This window comes from Festucalex cinctus, chromosome 1 (assembly GCF_051991245.1).
Source record: "Festucalex cinctus isolate MCC-2025b chromosome 1, RoL_Fcin_1.0, whole genome shotgun sequence".
NCBI classification, from domain to species: domain Eukaryota; kingdom Metazoa; phylum Chordata; class Actinopteri; order Syngnathiformes; family Syngnathidae; genus Festucalex; species Festucalex cinctus.
In genome coordinates, this window is record NC_135411.1 from 23,191,679 (window position 1) to 23,208,855 (window position 17,177).

Sequence of the window (17,177 nt, forward strand, 5' to 3'; positions counted from 1 at the left end):
AAAAGAGTTCTTGAGTCTGTTTAATTCTTCTTCTTCTTCTTCTTCTTCTTCTTCTTCTTATTATTATTATTATTATTATTATTATTATTATTATTATTAGTATTATTATTATTATTATTTGCTAATTTCTGCAGAGTCACATGCCTTACTGCCTTAGAGCCAGGTGTGTGGCATCCATTTTGGCTCAAGTTACCAAATGTGATTCTTCCTGACGTCAAATGTACACAAAAAATATTGAACACGCATATAATGTATTAGTTTATTTTTAGGCAATTGCAACTCCAATCTTTTATTATTTTATTTTACTTGCTCTTTTGTGGAGGGAAGTCACATGGTTCGACCGTCTTCAGTCAGTGAGGTGTGTTGGTTCAAGTTAAAAAATAAGGTTCCCTGGTATAAAATTACTTTCAATATTCTACTGAAAATATCAAAAAAAAATTAGCAATTTACTTTATTTCAGGACATCTTAACTTTATATTATTATTATTATTATTATTATTATTATTATTATTATTATTATTACTATTATTATTATTATTATTATTATTAATATTATTATTATTATTATTATTATTATCCATCCATCCATTTTCTTAACCGCTTTTCCTCACAAGGGCTGCGGAAGTGCTGGAGCCTATCCCAGCCGGCTTCGGGCAGTATACTCAATTGACATCCTGAATATCTGGACATTTACACCTAGGGAGAATTAGAGTGCACAATTAACCTGCCATGCATGTCTTTGGAATGTGGGAGGAGACCGGAGTACCAGGAGAAGACCCACACAGGCATGGGGAGAACATGCAAACTCCACCCAGGAAGGCCGAAGCCTGGACTCAGTCTTGCGTCCTCAGCACTGGGGTGGGAACGTGCTAACTAGTCAGCCACGTGCCGCCCGCGTTTATTATTATTATTATTATTATTATTATTTTATTTTTTTTATTTTTTATTTATTTTTTATTTTTTTTTGTTATGATTATTATAACAACAACCACTACTACCGCCACTACTTTTGATGATTGGCTAGGAGACATCACATGCTTCAACTGCCATTTCAACTACAATTTTAAGTTCGTTGCCCTTCAAATTATACAAATACATTTTGAAATTGACAAAACTGAAAACATTTCTATATATCTATTTAAAGAATTGCTTTGTGGACATTTCTGTCTTCATAAATCACCCCCCCCCCCCCCCCCCCCACCCCCCCATATTTTGATTAGTAGCTTTTGGCTGTGGGAAATCACAAGGTTGTGCACTCCCTTATAGTGAAGTGTAGGTCATCCATAGTGACGGAATATGATTCCTTGCCCTTCAAAGTTTTCACTCATTTTTTGTGTGTTACGTCTCTAATAAGAGCTGCTGCTGTCAGCTGACATTTTTCCGTCAAGTGTTTGACCAAATAACTGATGAGCTCACTCTGGAAAACTTTCCCCATTTTTTGTCTCTGCCGCCAAGCCCGACCCGAGCCCCGCTTTGGAGTGGCCCCGTGATTTATATCACTAACGAGTTCAGCAGGCTGTGCTACCCGAAATCCAACCTTTTTTCCTTTCCCTCCATGCAGCAAGACTCCCAATACCTGGAATTTTTTTTTCTCTCTCTCTCTCTCTCTCACTCACTTGAGTTCAAGTGTGGAAGAAGTGGCTGGAAAATGTTGCTTCATCATCATCAAGTTCGCTCTAGTGGAGGCTGTCAAGCGGAGACAAGCGAGAGAGAGAGTGAGACAGCTTGGCTGCACGTATAGTTTATTCACCGGCAACATTATAGCTGGAATGTTCCGCGCAGTCCCTCTCATTATAGCTTTTTAGACAGATTTATTCATTATAAATGTGCATGGAGGAGATCTTTGTTTTTGTTTTTAGGGAAGTGCAGCATCAAGAGTTTGCCTTCTTTTAGGAAAGAACAACATCAATAGTTTGGTTTCCTTATAAGAAAGAGCAACAGCAGTAATTTTTCTTATGATGGAAGTTCCAGCATCAATGGTTCGTCTTCTTTTTAGGAACGTCTAACATCTATTGTGTGTTTTCCTTTTAGGAAAGAACAACAGCAATACTTAATTTTTTACAAATGTTTCATGCAGTGCCCCTCATTAAAGACTATTAGACAGATTTACATATGGATGTGTATGGAAACCTCCGCCAGGGAGCAACCGCCTTGACCCTGCCGTCACTTGCAGTTGTCAGCCACATGTGTGCGACCCGGGATAAAAGCAAAGAGGAAGCGGGAGTGATACGGGAGTGCGTGTCCATATGTGTGCACAAGTCCCCGTCCAATTCCAATTTCATCCGAGCCTCGCGGTGAAACTCCCAGCCAAGCACTTCACCGTCGTAAATCCACGCCCCCACAATCCATCAACCCTCCCGCTCTCCCTTCTTGTCAGACTGTCTCGCCTGTCTGGCCGGGCCTTCGCTCCTAGCGTGACCTCCGGACGGATGTTGAGCCAACACTGTGCCTTTTATCACTTTCTCACAATGTCAACAGTTGTCCAGGGGACTAATATTAATCCCTGTAATACATATCAGGAATTGGAGTTTAATTTACGTCGTCAGTATTGTTAAACTGTCAATAAATGCACGGTGGGAGGAAAGGGTGTTACTAAATGGTAGCACCGTTAATTATCCAAGAAATGAAAGATTCTCAAACAAACACTTCATCATATGTAGCAGTGGAAATCGTTTCTTTTTAGAAAAATAAAAGCAATGTTTGTTTGTTTGTTTGTTTGTTTGTTTTTAGGAAAATGCAACACCAAGAAGGTGCTTTCTTTTAAGGAAAGTGTAACATCAGTAGTTTGTTTTTATTTATTTTTTTGTCAAGTACAACTTCAAAACATGTTTCTTCTTTCTTGTAAAGTCCAAACATCAATAGCATGCCTCCTTTCAGTAAACTGTGACATCATTAGTTTAAGGTTAGCATAGCAAATCTTTTGATTCTACCTTTGACATTTGCAAAGGTGTTGATGATGAATTTAGAATACATTACTATAAAACCTTTACTCCACTTAATCTGATAGACAATAGTTGTAGATAGCCACACATAGTTTAGCTCCATGTATTCTTAGTTAATCTTTGTGTAAATTTGATTATGTGTTTGGAAGTTTATGTGAACCTTAAATGTAAAGGCACATCCACATACGTACTGGGAACACAGAGAACAAGAGCCCCCATTTTTATCTGTACTCTTGACAAATGTAACACACTTAATGAGTCATTTTGCTGTAAATCCCTTTGTACTCCTCCCCACCAAAAAGAAAATATGACTAACTCAATAGTCGTGGGACAGCAATGCTTAGCTATTTTTTAAAGCGTGCCTTCGAGTCTACTTTTGAAGTTAGTGTAAACGCTTTCTGAATTGGTGCTTAGGCTAGCATCAATTCCCAGATTGTATGCTAATCACAGAAAGTTGCATCCATTTCCTGTGTGGTTTGTCCTGAGTGGCTCAACTGCTAGGCTGTAAATAAACAGCAACATTATATCACCGAAGCTGATTTTTTTGCACCGCATCCATGTGGGCTATTTTAGAGCTCAGGCCGCACGTTTATTTAACGCTATAAGTCATTTAGTGGCTGCTATTTGCTCCTGTAATTTTGCCTTTTCCCACCATGAGTCAGGACTGCACACTCACTGTTAATGAGGCCCCATTAATGAATGCCTCTGGCTATTGTTGACATTGAGACCTACGTGTAGCAACGCGTCATGTTTGACCACGTAATAACTTGTTTGGAAGCAAACAAGATTTATTGTTATTTTCATCCATATATTATTATTTTTTTTCTGTTCATATGGATGTGATTTATTTGAACATGTTATTTCTAAAATAGCATGTCGAGTATAACTCAGCCTTGCTCTCACTTGCCATGTAAATACTGTACAATATGACATTGTGCTGGTGTATTTACATGACGGTATTGATGGATTGACTGCATCCTTTCCCGTCCATTTCTTCTTCCCCTTTTACAGTACACTACTAACTATGATTATGGTGACTTCTATGACTACAGCGAAGGAACGCTCACCACAGAAACTGCCCCAACCGAAGGAGCCAAGACTGAGGTACCGCCGCTACTAATACCGTTTTCATGGCCGATGCTGTCATGAATAACAAGCGTGCTCTTCTTGTCCATCTTTTATCTGTCTCTATTTTCCTTTTTGGTTTTATGCCCAGTTTAATATCTTTCAGGTTTTATTTGGGTTTTTAATAGGCCAACACTCAAACAGCTACGCAGTAAAATTGGTCATTTTAAAACATTTTATTGGCAGTCAAAAGTCAAGAAAGTGCAACGTGAAGAGCCTGTCTTTTTAGGAACCGAAGGATGCAAAAAGTGTAACCGTAGAATTTTGATGCTGTTCCAAATGAATGAACAAGTTTGATGTATTGCCAAAAGCATATTACTAGCCATAAGGCTGAGCTTTACTGTAATTGTTTATGCAGTGGATGGCTAGAGAGTGAAGCAATTACACTTTTTGTCCCATACATCATGTTTTGTCTAGGAACTCAGTGTATCGATGTACCTTTACACTAAATGACTTTTTGTAGAAATAAACCAAATAAATGTCAAAGTGATCCTACATAGCTGAGCTCCATACATATGACACCACTCCTCAGTATACACACAATGGAATGTTCAAAACATTTATTCCATTAAAAATGATGATTAATTGACAAATTCATTCTCATGCGGAGCCTATAGTAGCCCATAATACAGTTCAACATGGCATTTATATGGATGGCAAAGTTATGTGAAACCTGTTGCAAATTTGTTTTTCCCGGCTGTATGGTAACTAATAAGGCAAATTATAAGTATTTTTAAAAATTTGAAAAGATAGCCTTCTTTAGCCTTACATCTGCAATTCAGAGGTCTTAAAAATGGCAGAGCCATCATAAAAAAAAATTGCTATATTGTTTGCTATAATTTGATTAATTTCTCGTTGCTCACCATTCACTATTTAAAATTATGTTTTGCATATTCAGTACCGGTAAGTTGTACATTTTTGTTTCTGATTTCAGACCTTCGTAGATGGCGACTACTTCACCGATTACGACTACACCATTGTGGATGGAAGTCAGCCTGAAACGCCCACGGCGAGCCATGTAATTTATTTTTATTTTTTTATGTCAAGAACCATATTTAATTAAGAGTCATCGATACAGTCTAATGCTTAAGAATTTGTCTCACTCGAATCACTAAGATGGATGAGTCAAGTAAGTCACGTCAATTTGAGGCGAGTGACATTAGATTGTAAAAATTATTTAAAATCTACTCTAATATTCCACATTCATCAGCTGTCTTGATACTAGCATCCACTTTCTGGAAAGTTTTTAGAAATGTAAAGATGGTGGTCAATACCCTTATTTGGTCAAAATCAGCAAGCTGCATATGCTACAGTTTTTCCCCACGAGAAACAACGTCGTAAAGATGGCCACAGCAGGAAATCGTTGTTATTCAGCGAAGCATAACCAATGGAAAACTGGTAGGCAGACAGACAAATCTTCCCTCCCTTTTGCGTGCATCTGACATATCCAGAATTTGGCAGCACTTAATTTGTGCTTAATCATTGCAAACATAAACAGCACCCTAATGAAGAACATTCGGGGGTTAAATGGGAACAGTATGGCCGTTTGTTTTCCGTAAGCCACGTTGTCTGCTCGACGCATGGTGGCATAAAACTCAATATGGCAATAATAGTTTGTGCTACTTGTTGCAGAAAAGCTAGTTTCAATTAGTTTTGAAATAGTGTTTTCCACCTTGACTGATGACTACAAAAGGTTATGGAGGGATGATGCATTAAATGTGGTATCTGTACTAGAAAAGTGTCAGATCCAGGAATCAAAAATCCAGGAAACTCGTGAGTAGTCACGGGTCAAATAAGGCCATGAAATGTTCGTGCTGATGCGGATGAGGATGACAGAGCAATTGTTCACTTTCTTAACATATTCAAGATGACATTTTTTTATTATTAATAATTTTCTCAGTACATGCAGAAACAATCTGCTCTAGGTTTAAGCAGGAGACAATCTATGATGATGTAAAATTTGATTGCACTCATATTTGGTAGCAACCACACAAAATCTCTCGGACGAATTGACGGATTACTAAAATGACCCTAAAAAAGCCACTTCACACCAAATCGTCAGACTTTCTATTCTATTTCGTCAGGCATGGACTGCTCGAAATATTGTGGGTCTACTCATAATATACTTGCCTCCTAAATGTTCATGTCTTCTCCCTTCTTCCCCTCCGGGATCTTTCCCAGACATACGAAGAGGGAAATGTTGACGATTACATCACAGGCGTGGAACAGGTCGGGGCAGACCCAACTCCTGCTGTAGAGACCGTCGCCTCAGTGGACACCAACGACAACGTGGACGCCGGCACCGATACAAACGAATTCAGGGAATACGACCTGATTGAAGGGGAGGAGACCGAGGAGACACCCTACGACTACGGCAACTATGGCGACTATGGCACGACAACTGAAACCAAGAGTTCCACGGGGGAGGAAGAGTTTGGCCCTGGCGTTCCGGCCGAAACCGACTTCAGGGAGAGCGGCGTAAGTGATGAAAGTGGAGGGTATTAGTAAGGTGTGCTGGTGATCAGGAATGCAAGTTTTGGAATGCAGCGAGTGTTTGTTGTTTCGGGGTGTTTGTTGTTTCAGACGGTGTCGGGTTGTAGCTTGAAGCGTAGACACCTTCGAGGATTTTGCAGATGTTAACCTCTCTGTCACTGCTGACATGAACTCTGTAACCCAGTGACCTGTTCAGTTTAGACAATGTTTCCTACTGATGCGTTACACCATGACCAAGTATTATGCTTTTAAAGCAAAGCACATCGATCAGGGTCTTTTAAAATAAATTGACAGAAAATCTCCCCATGTTTGAAAACCTAAACCTTGTGTAAAAGCCCAATTTGGAACCCTAACTGTCATCACATTAAGTCTTGTTTTCTTATGCCTTGTCCTGATCATTAAGTTTTCATTTTCACCTGTGCTCATCAAGCTGGTCCAATGTTTCTTTCAATCAGCTCCCTCAGCCAGTCGTGTCTTGTCCAGGTGTTTCATGTTGTCTCATCAGTTTGCTTATATATATGCTGCATTCAAGGAAAGTGGGAAGTTGGACTTTTCCGACTTCAAACCAGGATGTGTGTACGGGAACACAGGAACTCGGAAATCCCACGGTAAAAAAAAAAAAAAAGTACCCTGACTTCACCAACTGACCACAATGTGATGTCATTCTACAATGGCGACCCATTTCAAAATACAGACGGTGAATGGTAAAACACAATTTACTCGAGTATAAAACGAGATAGCTTTCTTCATTCATAATTATTCAACATAACTTCATGTGACACAACATACGTGACAGTTGCCGATATCTCCCTGCATAAAATTATACAGTGAACTACTGAACTGTATGAAATGCTCATGAAATAAGATAAATACAATAAATGAAGCAAAAGTGCGAGAAGGCAAGTTAGCTGGAGGTCAAAATCTGTTTTGAGGACCAGAATAAAAAAAACAATTTATCACTAGCCGCCATTTTGGTTGTTTACTTCCGTGTTGAACGCTTTCAGTTTGGAACTCAGAAAAGCTGGGATAACTCCGACTTTCGACTATCCTCGAATGCAGCATTAGTTGCCTGGTTTCTTTCCATCTTTGTGGTCTCATTGTGTTTACTGTCAGTTCATGTCACCAGTCAAGTCGTGTTGAGTCTTACCCAAGTGTTAGCCCTTGGAACTCTACATTGAAGTTATAAACCTGGCTTGAACCCTTGTCTTTTCAAACCTTTATCCTGTCCTGAAATCCAAATCTGCAACCCTAACACTGGTTTTAAAACCTAATTTGTAATCCTAAACACCTGTTTGAAACTCTAATTTGCAGCCCTACCTTAGTAGCGCCTCTGGTTATAACGCTACTTTGAAACTCTACACCTTGTCTTGAAAACCAAATTTGAATGAATCATTAACCCTGTGTTGAAACCCTAACTGGTTTGGAACACCAACCCTGTCATGAAACCGTAATTTGAAACCCTAACCTTTGCTTGCAGTGTCATGAAATTCTACTTTGAAATTATTTGAAACCTTAAAGCTTGTCTTTCAACCCGTCTTGAAACCATAATTTGAAACCCTAATCCTAGTTTTAAAACCCTAACTCTGTTTGGAACTCCAAATTTAAGACCTTAACCCTGGCTTGAGACCCAATTTTGAAGCAGTAATTCTGTCATGAAAGCCAAATTTGAAACTTGAACCCTGACTCTAATTTAGTGTTGTTCCGATACTGATACCAGTATCGGGAGAGACACCGATACTGCATTAAAACAGTGGAATCGGCATCGGCAAGTACAAACAAGTAACATGCCGATACCATTATTTCCGACGCTAATATAGGACTTTGGATGCAGCATCTTGTGTCTTGATTGTGCACAACATTCACTGATGTGTGACGTGTTCACTAGAGGTGGGAATCTTGGGGCACCTCACGATTCGATTGCGATTACGATTCAGAGGCTACGATTCGATTATAAAACGATTATTGATTTCCCCCCCAGGCAGCAGAAAAAAAACAATGTATTTTTGTGCTTTTAATGTTTCGTACATTAGTTACAAAAATAGTACAAAAGTCCTCTCAGGCCTACATAAACTACTATTTCAGTATCAAGTTAACAGTTCAAAACAGTAAATAAAATACTCAAGTCCTCATTCTGTAACAACAGCTTTTAAGTATATTCAGTCTTCAACAGAATAAAACATAGCACTGAGCAAAAATATATTATTTTTATCCACTCAAAAGTGCATTGAGGTATAAATGAAAGACAATGTGAACTACTACTTCAATACAAATGCCTAAAAAAAAAAAAGTGCTTTCCTGCTTTTTAAGTTGTGTAAAGATGAACACGTAAACATTAAAGTTTCTCAGAGGTACAAAAAAAAAAACCCTCAAGTGCTTTTCTGCTTTTTAACTTGTGTAAACATGAACGTGTAAACATTAATGGGATCGTTCGGCTTTTTTAACATGAATCTCAATTTGATCCTCACCTCCCGTGTGTGCGATCGGTGACACCAGTTCTGGTTCGACGTTGGACGAGAAGAAAATAAAAAAAGAAAATAGTCCAGCAAGATGGCTGGGGTCTCGGAAATAAAGCGTTTTTCTTCTAAAAACTATTTGTTTTCAAAAGCGTGATACATTTCCATCACAATACTCTTTTCTGAATAAAGTCAGACGCCATTACCGCCAGCCACTACTTTTTTGTTCGTTCGTTCGTATCACTGCGCGACGCCCTGTAGAACGCTAACCGACGCACTGCAGCCAGCTAGCTGATACTTCCGCCTCAAGTTGTTTGCCTTTTCGGAGCAGGTCTGATCTCACGAAGAGGTGGGTTGGTCAGCTCAGCCATGCTTGTTGTTGTTTTGAATCTCGAGGCGTGAGTTGTGGATGTGTACTCTCGGTCCGTCCCAAAAAGCGTCCCGAAGACCGCGCGCGCTACTGCGTTTCAGTTCCTCGTACTTTTCGCTCGTTTCGCTTCCCTTGGCATATTTATATAATCGGAATTTGGACGTTTGTGAATCGTTCTCGATTGTCCCACGGCCGAATCGTGAATAATCTAAGAATCGGAAATTTTGCACACCTCTAGTGTTCACTGCATGCCGAGCCAAGATATCCTATTGGCCCTTGAAGGCTCTGAACCAATGTCAGGGCAGCTTTTTAATGTTGGGGGAAAAAAAACAAACTAGGTATCGGTACGGTATCGGCATTAGCCGATACTGCAAAACTGGGTATCGGAATCGGTATAGTGGGCCAAAAAATGGTGTCGGAATAACACTACCCTAATTCCAATCTGACTCCTTAACCATTTTTGAAACCCAAACCCAGGATCCAAATCCTTGTTGGAAACCAAACTTTAGTTTGAAATACTAGCCTTTCTTTGAAATACTAACCAATGCTTTACCTAATTTAAAACTAACCCTGCCGCTTGAAACCTGGCCCCTGATTTGGAATCCTACTTTGAAATCCTAATTCCTTCCTGAAACCCAAATCCTTACTTGACTATTTTGAAATCCTAAACCTGACATGAAACGTGAACCCTGTTTTGAAATCCTATGGATACTAAACACGAAAGAATATGACTCAAACAATATTATACACTTCCGCAGTTGGCGATGAAACCAGCAATATTAAATTTAAATTGAATTGTCTATATTATAACCAAGTACTTATTCCAGTGTCTATGAGATGAAGATTCTCTAAGGCAGGAAGTGACTAACCTTGTGGGGTTAATCGCCAACATGCTATTAGCGCTCTCCGGGCTACAATCCCAGCACACCGCAAAAGTCCTCCATGACTTTCACAAACTGCTGGACACTGTCCTTCTTGTGGGGCTTTGGGAATTCCACTCATGTGAAGTCATTGTATGGATAGTGTCAGGTAACCACCCCTGTAGTTGGGGTCGGGTTTTTTTTTAATTTTTTTTTTTTTTTTTTTTAATGTCTAGTAAGGAAGCTTACTAAATGGGAGTCCAAATTATAACCCCTGGCTGTATTATTCCTGAGGTTTATTTTTCCAAGCAGGCAGCAGAGCGCTACTTAAATCTTCATGAACAGTAGTCAGCAGTCTGCGGCACTTTTATCACTATCTCCTGCTGCTCGTCAGTCTGGCCTTTTCACGTTCTTGCCCACCCCATCATAAACATGCATTGATGTGTTTAAGAAAAGGTTTCCTGTCATGTCCACAGGTGGGAGGAAGTCAAAGTTACCTGGGAGAGAAAGGAGAGAAGGGAGAGCCTGCTGTCATTGAGCCCGTAAGTCATATTTTAACATCAACTCCACAATACTCATCCCACTTGTTTGAGTCCAAACACACACTCATTTTATACCTAACTATGTATTATTGCTAATCGCCGAGTTTATGTCCCAAAGCTACTTTTAGCAGGTTTTGGTTGCCAAAAAAATAATCAGGGTTGATGAGGAATCCAGGTCCAGAAAGTATGCTCACCTTTCGACAAGTGCACAATGACGCAAAGCCTCAAAAAAATACACGGACTGACCACTGACTGAAGCAGCTTTACGTGATCGGGGTGAGTGTAGAAACAGACGGTCCTTTTCTTCCCGTGTATTTCTGTGAGGCTTTGCATCATAAATCATTCGCCGAAAATGTGGAAGCATTGTGTGGAAGGTGGGTATCATCATTGATGTGAATTGATGATTTGTGGAAATGCCCACCTCTGCTATAGAAGCCTACTAGGAAATGCCATGGATTCTTTTCCTGCTGGTTGGTCTATTTATTGTTAGCACTCTGAAATCACTGTGCCAACCCTCTCCTATTAGATGCATCGTCTGATGTCATAGCAAAACTGCTTTCAAGTTGAACAATTTTTTCAACACAAGGCAAAAGCCCACCTGACGTGACACTGCACCTTCACAAGCACATACACGATGAATGGGTTCTTCAGTGGCTGTTAAGTGGTGTGAAAAGGCCTTTGGTATACAATGACAGTTAACGTGTTACTGCAATAGATCTTAGTTAGTTGATAAGCTACAGCGAACATCTGACTTGCTGTTTTGATATGGTGTACTGTAGATTTTAGGTGCGGCTTTTGACGTTAAACGATGCCTACCTAGCTACCTACAGCTAACAACTGACCATATACACTCATATAAGCTCCACATAATTGACAACGTATCTAAACTATTAACTCATTTGCTCCCAATAACTTATAAATGTGTTTTTTTTTATGTTTTACGTGTCCCAAAGACGTATTTATACGTTTTTGTTTTTGTTTTATGCTAGAGCATACAGAAGGCTTTGATGCAGGCTCTCAACTGCAAAGAACAGTTGCAGAAATGGTAGCTATTACACACACGGCCAGCAGGTGGCAGCAGAGCAAAGAGCTCAACCAGGGCCATGTTGAAAAAAAGCTCAATTACTCACAATTTTAAATGAAACTCAGCTATGTTCTAATGCTAATTGCTGCAAAACGAAAACAGATAGAAATATATATTATATATAAATATTCCTGATGAAGAAGAGACTTTAATCTTTCTTTTGATAGGTTCCATGTTTTTTATTGCAGTAGAACACAATATTCTGTGGGCTTTGCAAAATCAGTCAAAATCCAGTAAAGCAGCCATTAGCGAACGGGATTGCTTCTGTGAAAATGGCTGGGAGCGAATGAGTTAATAGCAAATGCTAACTCTAAAGCTAACAAGTGATTATTTCCCCATTTAAAATTAACCTCAAAGAAAGTTAATGTTTAGATTTTAATCATGATGTTCTTATGTTAGCTAGCAGCTCACTGGCCAGATACAGCTAACTTCTGACTCATTTAAAGATTAACAATGGGTCTAGTTGCTACTACAATACAGACCTGGCTGTCAAATACATGAAGTTACCTGCAGGTAATCTGCCAAGTGGCTGTTAATTTGTAAACAAATTGAATGTACAGTAGTCAGACTCTGACATTTAATGCGTATGTTGAAGATTTTCTGGCTTATTTTCAGCGAATACGTGACATATGCGACTCTTTCCGTATAGTCTAAGCTATACAACCCTAATATTAAGGGAAACGGTTACTCCTCCCGTACCATCTGCGTTGTATCCTGTCCAAAAGTGTGACCACACACACATAGCCATCAATGAAATACTGCGTGTAGCAATACGTAAACTGCTCAACCTCAAACCCGCAGCAGCCGTCTGTTATTTGTAACGCTACTGTATTATCTACTCTTTTGCTTCTTTTTTTTTTTCAGGGTATGCTTATAGAAGGACCCCAAGGATCCCCCGGCCAGGCAGTGAGTATCACGTTTTTTCCTGTCTGCCTTGCACACATGGAGAACAGCTAAAAAGGGGATAAAGGAGGGGGTGCCTTTATGGAAAGAGTGTTGGTGGTGGAGTGTGATGAGGGTAGGGGGGGGGGGGTTGTCGAATTTTGAGGTCTTTTTGAAGCCATCTTTGCTTCTGTCTTTGTTGGCCGATGCACCGTGAGCGCTGGATGGACCGCCTGCGGTGAGCTTTGGGATATAATGAACTCAAAGTATGCATTTGTGTTTTTTTCAGGGTGTCCCAGGAACCCCAGGACTGCAGGGTCCTCCAGGACCTCCTGGAGATCCCGGTGCGAGGGTGAGTTGAGGCCCCACAGCGTATTTAATTCATTAATTTTTCCACTCAGATCGACATTACTTTCGTCCTATGATGATTAGTCTACAAAGTAACCACACAGAACAAAACAATTATTCTGTGTTAGATTAACGGCATGTTACGGGAATAATTGTATCATGTATAATTGATAAAGTTGCAGTATGACTGAAGTCATAATTTAGTAAGCTATATATATAGTTATAAAAAAAAAAAATCTTTTTCAAGAAAGCTATGTGTATTTTTTTAAAGAAACAAGTGAGTATTCTTTCAAGAAAAAAATCTTTTCAAGAATAATGATTGTATGTCTTACCGAAGAAGTCATATATTTTTTTTCTAAAATTACATTTTTCAAAAAGAAAAGTGGAGTGGAACCTCGATTTAATGGACTAATTTGGGAGCAGTCATTCCTTACAGCCATTTTCTCCATTGAGTTGAAGTAGGCCTGTTTTTTTTTTTTTTGTCCTAAAAACACCCACTAAGCCTGGTTTATACTTCTGCGTTTGCTCTTGCGTTAATGACCGGCGTACATCATGTGATCGACGCCAGACAAGACAAGTACAGCGTCGCCTTGTGGCCGGGTGCTGCGCATTCATCTCCAAATCTTGTACACCGTAGATGGCAGGTCGTAACATTGTTCGTGATTCGTCCGTTTGATGGCGTACTCTCTCTCTCTCTCTCTCTCTCTCTCTCTCTCTCTCTCTCTCTCTCTCTCTCTCTCTCTCTCTCTCTCTCTCTCTCTCTCCCCCCCGCCCGGATAGTTTCTGTGAAGGCAACTGTGTTTGTAAGCGCAGGCGGCGCGAATCCTCTTTCCGCCCGGGAGACCACGATTGTACCGTACATGTGGATATGTATGTGTGACAAGAGGTGGAGAAAAAAAAAAAAAAAAACTCGTTCGCTAAGCTGTTTTGCTTTGGCGAGTTTACGGCCGACACGGTTGCAAATTGGCAGTAAATAATTTTCATGGTGATGAGCCAATTCTCCTCCCGGATTTGTTTCTTGTTCCTGAAACGAAAAACAACTTCCTAAATTGGTCATAAAATGCAGAGCGATCTCCACTCTGTGGCGTCCTAGCCAATAGCTGCTGTAGCGACACCCCGACATGGAGTGAAACTGCAGCAAAACCTGAAGTGTATTTTGATGTGTATTACGCGCAAGTATGAAGGCAAACGCACGAGCGGGGTTCTGCCGTAACGTCTCCTCCATAGCCTGACGCAGAAGTATAACAAGGCCTTTATTACAGTACAAAAATATTTTCTGTACTGTTTCTGTTGCCTAAAAATATGGAATACAGTACAAAATTATTGTAAATTAGTATGAAAAATATTTTAAGACTGTTTGCACAGTTTTAAAGTTAATCGTTACCTCGCTGTTGTTTGGTGTACACTTGATATACACAACGAGAAGCAATAGCCATAAATATGAATGGGTAGATACAGTACATGCTCCTTTTGAGCTGTGTGCTTATGGCATTGCTAAACTAATATCCATGCTTTTGTTTACCATTGCTGGACTGTCACAATCTGCCATCACGGCCACCACTTAGGCGCCTCTGTTAGCTGGCTCGAGTCTAATCTGTAGTGTGTATCTGTGACAACAACGGCACAACCCAGATATATATTTCCCAGTCTGTCTGTTATTGCACCACAGCGCTAGTAAACAGCAGTGGCCAATTCTGGAACCAACAGACTTTGATGAATTTTGTATGAGGTAACATTTTGAGCGGACTGGACAGTAGACACTCTTTTCTGTCCATTAAATCCAGAGTAATATACTCTGAGTCTCTTAAATCGAGGTTCCACTGTAGTATTTTTTGTGAAATTAAGTTATATTTTTTCCAAGCGAAAAAATATCACAACTTTTTCAGGGAAGTTATATAATAATTTATTACTTTATTATTATTTTATAATTATTATCTTTTGTCTCACCTACTTAAAAAAACCCATTAATAAGCAATAAAGACATACACTTTACGTCACATGCCACTGGGAAAAGCGTTCTAAACCACCACCACCACGACACACTCTTTTAGGAAAAGCCTGTTTTCGACTGCCATTTATAATGGGAAAAATATGAGCAGTAGCTTCACTGTGTATACTTAAGGATTTCGGAAAAGTTCAACAAGTTTGGTTGGGCTTGTAAACCATTTTTCCAGCACTGTGGGAGTGGAGTTAATTTCCTCTATTGATTGGCAGCCCATTTTCTCAAATGCCACCATTCTTATCACATCATAGGGATTGATCAATAACATCTATGACTAGGTCAGGAACAACATAAACTGAGGACAGTTTAGTAGTTTTTGAGATAATTTTTTTCTTTTTTGGGGTGGAGGGTAGTATTTTTATAGAGAGAAATTTATTCATTTATTACGAAAATGGTATTTTTCTGGAGAACGAAATAGCGTTTTTTTTTAAGAAATGTTTTTTCAGAGAATAGCCTATTTTTTTTAAATAAATAAAAGTGCTTTTTTTATGGAAAAAAGTCATTTTTCTTTTTTAATTGAGAATAAAACTGTATTTTTCTATAATTAAGTCTTCATATATATATATATATATATATATATATATATATATATATATGAAGACTTAATTATAGAAAAATACAGTTTTATATACATACATACATAGCCTATTGTGAGGACAAGGGTTGCGGGTGTGCTGTTGCCAGCCAATCCATGTGTGTGTGTGTGTGTGTGTGTGTGTATATATATATATACATATATACATATATATATATTTATATATATATATATATATATATATATATATATATATATATATATATATATATATATATATATATATATATATATATATATATATATATATATATATATATGTATGTATATATATATATATGTATATATATACCCCACCAACTGCCTGAAGCCAACTGGGATGGGCTCCAGCATCCTTGTGAGGAGCAAGCGGTTAAGAAAATGGATGGATTTTATTTTTAATTTTTTTCCCCTGAAAGATCAGAGTATTTTGGTGAATAATTCATTTTTTGAGAAATACAGTATATATTATTTTTTATGGAAATCGATAGTGTTTTTCCTTACATTGAAGTCATTTTTATTATTTTATAGGAGGAAACATTTTTGATAATAAAGTTTTTTGTTTTTCAAAGAAAGATAGGCTTTTTATAGGAAGAAAGGCATGTTACTTTCAAGAACTAAGTTGCAAAATAATGTGATGTTTTATTATTTATTATACATTTTATTAAAAACAAAAAATCTGAGTACAGTAGTATTCCCCCGAGTGTGAGTACAGTAGCAGAAAGAAAAAAAAAGAAAGGCAAAATCTTTTCTTTCTTTCTTTCTTTCTTTCTTTCTTTCTTTCTTTCTTTCTTATTTTTACCAAAATATGTATACAGTACTGGTATTTATTTTAAAAAAAAATGTTGAGAAAAAATCTCATGCAAAAAAAATGTGAAAGAAAAAGAAAGTGACCTCACTGACACAATGTGGTGATTCCTCTGGGTGTTCAAGCAAAAGTTGATCCATCCCTCTCCCCTCCTGTCACGTCCTCCCATGGGAAAACAGTCTGGCCCAGGAGGATTAGACGTGACTCCTTCCTGTAGTCAGGCGGTTTTCTGTGGCGTAGCGCTCAAGTCTGGATGCATCATCGTTGTCGTAGCTAACCATCTTTTAACGTCACTTTCCAAGACGTTGGATGGCCTAAGTGATCTGGTTTCGCTTGAAAATTTACAGCAGCCTCTTTGCCTCTATTAAATCAACATCCAATATAGCTAGACTAGCACCTCCTTTTTTGCAAGGAATATGCAACAAAGACAACCCCTAATGCAAATCATGGTGCTTTATTGGCTATGAAGACATTTTTCCCCGCCACTATTTATTTTGAAGGTCTGTGCATGGAGAGAGGGAGGGTACAGCAACTGTCAAGTTGATGCGGTGATTAAAAAAGACTGGGAAAGGCAGCTTAATCTGCAAACATCATGTTTATGCTGAAAAGCACAAGTAACTTCCAATTGACCCCATTGGGAAACTGTTTATTGCTGCTATAAATCAAAGAAAAAAAATATTGGAATTGAATGTGT

At 38.7% G+C, this 17,177-nt stretch overlaps 1 protein-coding gene across 1 annotated transcript in view; it reads left to right on the forward strand.

The window, feature by feature from the left end:
* Nucleotides 1-17,177, forward strand: part of LOC144020474 (collagen alpha-1(XI) chain-like) — an 82,116-nt gene that overhangs the window by 23,452 nt on the left and 41,487 nt on the right. The window contains exons 6-11 of the mRNA XM_077524013.1: nucleotides 3,954-4,046; nucleotides 5,002-5,085; nucleotides 6,249-6,545; nucleotides 10,720-10,785; nucleotides 12,734-12,775; nucleotides 13,041-13,103. Of these exons, the coding sequence (XP_077380139.1) occupies nucleotides 3,954-4,046; nucleotides 5,002-5,085; nucleotides 6,249-6,545; nucleotides 10,720-10,785; nucleotides 12,734-12,775; nucleotides 13,041-13,103 (645 nt within the window). The remainder of the gene's footprint in view (nucleotides 1-3,953; nucleotides 4,047-5,001; nucleotides 5,086-6,248; nucleotides 6,546-10,719; nucleotides 10,786-12,733; nucleotides 12,776-13,040; nucleotides 13,104-17,177) is intronic.